Genomic DNA, 5,791 nt, shown 5'->3' with positions numbered 1-5,791 from the left:
AGTGATGTGAACCTATGACACGCGTGTCAGAGGTGACATGCGAACTCATTTTTTGGGTTGATTTTTGTTTGTTAAATGGCATTTAAATATATAAAACAAATATCAAAAATATAAGTCTTTGTTTTACTGTGGTTGCAAAGATCAAGAAATTTCTATATGTGACACGGCACCAGAGTTAATTTAGGGTTTTTCAAAATGCTGACACGCCGAGCTCAAAAGGTTCGCCATCACTGGAATAGGGCATTGCTGGGAGAAGCCTCACTACAGAATATAGAGAAAAGATCAGGTCAAGGTCACTGCTTTAACCTCACCCCAGCCCAAGCCAGTACAGGACAGAACGGTATTCTAAATAAAGGAAAAAGTGCTAGGAATTGGCTACACCACTTACACCACTCTCCCAGCAACAGCAACAAAAATCTGGTGGGATCTAGCCTGTCCTGGGCTGGGGTGTAGGGGAGAGAATGAAGAAACGCGGAGGTGCAAGCAATGTTGAGATGGGGAAGGTTTGAGGAATGGAGAAGGAGGAAGAGGGGGGAGACAGCCTCCATTGTGGCAGGAAATCCAAGAGTAATTTGGGACCACCCAGGCAGCAGTGGTGTGGGTGGGGATGTGTGTATGTGCGTGTATGCACATGTGTGTCCTGGGGCTGGGGGCAGGCAGGCACGCATAAACATTGCCCTCAACCCCAGGCTGGCCTGGAGTGTGTATGTGTGTGAGTCTGCAGAGGGCTGGGGTGGGGTGGGGATGGGTGTGGGAGCCAGGCAGGCAGGCAGGCAGGCTCCAAGAAACATCTGCTCTGGATCCCAGAGCTTGCCAGCATTTGAAGTAACTCGAGAGTGTGAGACTCTAACCTAGGCCCTGCCCTTGGGTGTGGGCCAGGGCTGGGGGAGGTTTGGGGAACCTACAAATGCAAATTTTTAGGCAAGAACAGAAGGGAGTTTGACTCTGTTAAAGGGCTGCCATATGAAAGCAGGCCCCGGGAAAGGAGATAGTTATGGCAAAATTATTACTAAGAAACAATTTTAATCTAATACTTCCATGAGGAAGTGAGGATTTGGTCTCCAGGAAGTGCAGATTGACTAATGGTTGCAGGGGGCTGGAGGCCTGGGGCCTGGGACCACTCCCTGGAGCCTAGTCAGCCCCCAGCTCTAACTGCTGGTCTCCAGGTCAGATGGGATCTTTCCTTGCCTTCTCTTGTACAACATAATCATATTCTGTGTTGTATTATATTCCAGTACATGTTTTACTTTGCTACTAAAAGATGGGTCTTTTAAAGAAAATTGCCTCTGCAAATCCTGCCATGCAGTTCAAAAATACACATAAAAGGCGGGCAATGAAAGCTAGACACACACTCACAGATGACTATTCTATATACGTATTCACAGACCCCACCAGATGTCCACTACGGGTGTGGGCGGGAGCAGTGCTGCCAGGTGCCGGGGCTCCGGCGGGCAGGTGTCCCCTCCAGACCCAGAGCCAAGTCCACTAGAACTCAGTACCAGCTCCCCACTCTGTTCTTCTTTTTTAAAAATTGATTTCAGAGAGGAAGGGAGAGGGACAGAGAAATAGAAACATCAATGATGACAGAATCATTGATGGGCTGCCTCCTGCATGCCCCCTACTGGGGACCGATCCGGCAACCTGGGCATTGGAAATGGCCAGGAAACGGAACCCTGCACGACCCCTTGGTTCCCAGGTCAAGGCTCAACCGGTGAGTCACCTGGGCCAGGCCTCACTCTGTTCTTGTCTGGGGCTCACCATACCCCAGGAGCTCAGTGTCTACAACTCACCTTCCACCCAGAGCTGTTCTAGGTCTGTCTCAATGATGGCCACACGGAGGCCCAGTGCCAGGGCCCCGAAGGCCAGCAGTCCCAGGAAGAGCACTTTGCCACAGTGTCTCTGGATCCTGCAGCCCAGCGAGAAGAGCAGGCCCTGGAAGTAAGCACGAAGCCAGAGCGGCGCCTTCAGGCTCCCAGCTAGGATCTGGGATGGGAAGAGAAGGGTCAGTCGGCATTACTGCAACAAGGCACAGAATCCTTCCCTTTCCTCCCTATGTGCACCCTCTGCCGAGCCCTAGCTTCTTGGTTTCTGGGTGCAGGACAGGGTGGACCTACACAGTCACAGGGCCAAACACGGAGTAAGACTGAACTCCATTTCCTGTTCTCCTACCCAATACACACTGAGGAAGGCAGAGCCCTGTTTTCTGAGAGTAGGATACATATATACACACCTGTTCTCAGGTAGAAAGGGGTGAAGCCACAGACACTCTCACTGGCCAAAGACACACACACACCCCTTACCCAGGCAGGCAGTAACACAAGGCACTTAGAGACGCCCCACCTTGCACTGACCTGAGTGCCAGACCCGGGGGTCCCAATCTTCCTTTCCCGGCTTCCCCTCCACTCACCTGGGGCGCTGCGGATCCAGCTGGTGGGGTGTAGTCCGGAGGCAGTTCCCCGAGGGGTGGCCGCCGAGCCATGCTGGCGGGAGTGGGGGGGCTGGGCGCCCCCAGCCCGCGTTATCTGGGAGCCCCCATAGGCTGGTCCGATCCCCCTGTACCGCTCGGGCGCGGGGCGTGGGAGAGGGTCGGGGGCAGGCGCGCCGCGGGGGCCGTGACCCAGAGGCGTGCGAGGCGGACTGAGTCCCGCGTGCCCGCAGAGCTACAGCCCGCGACGCCCGCGCGGCTCGAGGTGGCGACCGCAGTGCCGAGGAAGCGTCTGTAGCCCCAGAAAAAGGGCGAGGGCAGGGGCGACGCTCTCCCATTGGCTGAGGGGCCGGCAAATTACCCAGATCCGCGCGGCCCGGATCTGCTGCTAGGCAACGGCGCCGCGGGGGGTAGCGCAGGAGACCACCCAGGCAGGGCCACCCCTCGCCTGGCCTCGCCTCTCCGCCTGCCCCGGGGGCCCTGGGGAGGAGGAGGGAGGGAGATCCCGGAGAGCGAGGCGCTGGCCAAGTACAGGAGGGAAAGGCCGAGGCTGAGAAAGGCAAGACACAAACCCTTCTTTCCACACTTCTCTGTCTCCAGTCTTGCCCCATTCAGTCCCCTCTTTGCACCGTGAGGCCAGTCATCTCTCTCAAAAGCAAGTCTTACTCCAAAACACAAAGCCCACTTGGAGCACAGCGCTCAGCATTCTAGCCGTTTCTCCTCCCATCGTCTCTTCACACCCATCCCGTGTTTCTTCCAGCCCCCCAGAGCCACATGGAATTTCCTAAAAGCACCGCCTTGCGTTGCTGCCTTTGTACATGTCGTGGCAGACAACCTTCAAAACTGAACATGCATCAGTCACCTCTCTTTGAAGCTTTCCTCGATTCCCCCCTCCCTCCGACAGTTTGCTTCTCTCTTTGCACTCCTTACAGCACTCAACTTACGTATTTATTATTGCATTTGTGATAATTTATGTACTTGAAAGTCTGCCTCCCTCACAAGACGATAAGTAGGTGTTCAATAATTGTTGAGTCACTGAGAGTTGCGGAAATCAGGGTGGAAAGGCCTGGAAACAGGAAATAGTCCCTTTATTAAACTTTCATCAACTATCCCATCTGAGCGTGCTGTTCCTGCCAGGTTCCTGACTCGATTAACCATGACTGCAGAGGAGGGTAAAATCAATATTCTAAAGTTTGGGAAAAAGAATCTCCAATAAATTCATTACTCAAACACAATTACTACTATCTCCGGCCAATTTCTTGGTCGGTTCTTCTAGACTTGTTTATCATTACATCATAAATATATTTGGTGTGACTACATAGTCTTTGTATCAACCATTTGGAGACGGTCCTTAGGACAGATTCCCAGAAGTGGGGGTGTTGGGGTTGGGTCTTGTTACAGATTGCCAAACTGCTTTCTGAAAACTTGTGTCCATTACCATCAGCTCCAGAGCCTGGGGAAGGGAATCTTTAGGCTGAGGGGGTGAACAGCTAACAGGTTTGCGGCTTCCACTGGTCCATTCATGTAGCAAAATGCCTATGGCACATTTTGATGCTATTGGCCAAGTAGTAACTACACATTAAAAGCAGCATATGTTCATAGCACTTTCTTCCTCCCTGTCATGCAGCAGTGAGTGGGTCCTGTTCTGGATAAAAATAGTATGCCCTGAGCCATTCTCCGGAAATGGAAACAGCCCCTGAAGGATGGGCCTCTACGTTGTTCATGGGCTACAGCCAAAGACGGGTATGGCTGGGTGTCATCAGGACTGCAAGTGGAGAAAATTTGCTGTAAGTAGCTCTTGAGACCTCCTTCCTTCTCATCAGACTCTGCAAGACATAAGGTCCATGGAGAGAGATTTGTAATTGCCTGGGCCTTGGGACTCTGCTTCCACAGCAGGCCCGCCATTGCTAACAACGGTGGCGAAGGCCAGCATGGTTATGGGTGCTCCCAGGGTAGGGCCTACCTGGTGAGGAAACGTTTTGCCTTGTAGTTCAAAGACCAGAGTGGGAGAAATTGGTTTGGAGTTCCAACCATTCGCACCCAGAGCCTAGAGCTCTCTGGCTTCCGAAATGACTTTCTTCTCCCCAACCAAGTGATTTCCTGAGTGCAGCAGAGCTCAGCCAGGGCGAGCTGAAGCACAGACCCCGGGGAACAGGAAGGGAAGTAGAAGCGCACTTCTCTCTAAAAGCAGCCCGCTTCCCCGTGGAACAGCCTGGGTCACTGTCACTTCTACTGGACCTAGGCATGGGTTCTGGGCTCAAACTGAAGAAGTTGTGCCAAGAATAACAAGAGAAAAGCAACCTAATTAAATTCATTATTACCACAGAATGGATCCAATTACTGATTAATGAGACCAACATCCCTCAGGGTTTCTTATGTGTCCTTTGCTAAACTCGGGGGTTGCAGAGTACCTGCTTTTTGGATGTTCATAGCGTAAGGGGGAGCTGGAATCCTCAGGGAGGTTTCCAGGAGTGAGGAACTGGATCACAAGTGGGAGGATGACTGGATCTAAAGGAAGGGGTCATTCAAGGTCTGAATCTTCAACTTACTGGCTGTGAATACTGGGTAAGTCACATAATCTTTGACATTGACATAAGGATTAAATGAGGTAATATATATGGCCAGGAAATGGGAGCACTCTCTCTCTCTTTATCACACACACACACACACACACACACACACACACACACACACACAGGTTGAGTGAAGTGTGGCTTCAGGGTAGGGTCCATGTGGGAGAAGCCAGGGCAGGCCTCTCTCCGTGGCACTCCCCCAAGGTTCTCACTCACTAGCTGTGGGCTGGCTTCTGTTATCTGGGCCAGGCAGAGTCAATGACCTTGAGGTGTGGAGCGGCCTGGCAATCCCCACTGACACCCATTACGTTTAGAGGCCAAGTCTGGGAATGTATGCCCCTTCCCAGTTGGTAGCTTTTGGTCAATTGTACCTGTCAAGTCTCTAGTGCCAGAGGCTGCAACCAGAGATCAGAGAATGCCTTTCATCTTGAGGGTGGGGGAAGGAGAGAGGCGAAGAATCCAAGGAGAATCTGCCCATTTATCCATGGCAGAAAAGCCATGATGCAATCCTTCTGGGTGGTGGCAGACGGCTCAGGTCAAGGACAGGTCATCTGGCCTCCAGGAGAATGTGTTCTCCTGCCCAGCCTTTCCCTGTCAGCTCCCTCATAGCTGAGCTTTCTAGACCTTCTATCTGGGTGGCCCTTCCCACACTCCTCTCCCCCTTCCTCAAACACATTTAACTATTTAGAATGCAGTATACAAAGGCCTGGCTTATGTACCTCCTTAGGGGTAGGGATGGCTATGAATAAAAAAAGTATGCTCTCTGCAAATAGAAACAGTTTATAAACTCGGC

The 5,791-nt window shown here is 52.1% G+C and overlaps 1 protein-coding gene across 1 annotated transcript in view; it reads right to left on the bottom strand.

Moving 5' to 3' along the window:
- Positions 1 to 4,241, bottom strand: part of PTCH2 (patched 2) — a 17,042-nt gene extending 12,801 nt beyond the window's left edge. Inside the window, exons 1-2 of the mRNA XM_015567506.1 lie at positions 2,408 to 4,241; positions 1,791 to 1,983 (exon numbers count right to left, since the gene is read on the bottom strand). Of these exons, the coding sequence (XP_015422992.1) occupies positions 1,791 to 1,983; positions 2,408 to 2,479 (265 nt within the window). The 5' untranslated portion in view covers positions 2,480 to 4,241. The remainder of the gene's footprint in view (positions 1 to 1,790; positions 1,984 to 2,407) is intronic.
- Positions 4,242 to 5,791: the final 1,550 nt, after the last annotated feature.

The sequence above is a fragment of the Myotis davidii genome, unplaced genomic scaffold (genome assembly GCF_000327345.1).
Source record: "Myotis davidii unplaced genomic scaffold, ASM32734v1 scaffold924, whole genome shotgun sequence".
In the NCBI taxonomy this organism is placed as follows: Eukaryota; Metazoa; Chordata; class Mammalia; order Chiroptera; family Vespertilionidae; genus Myotis; species Myotis davidii.
This window is presented reverse-complemented; position numbering and strand designations above follow the sequence as displayed.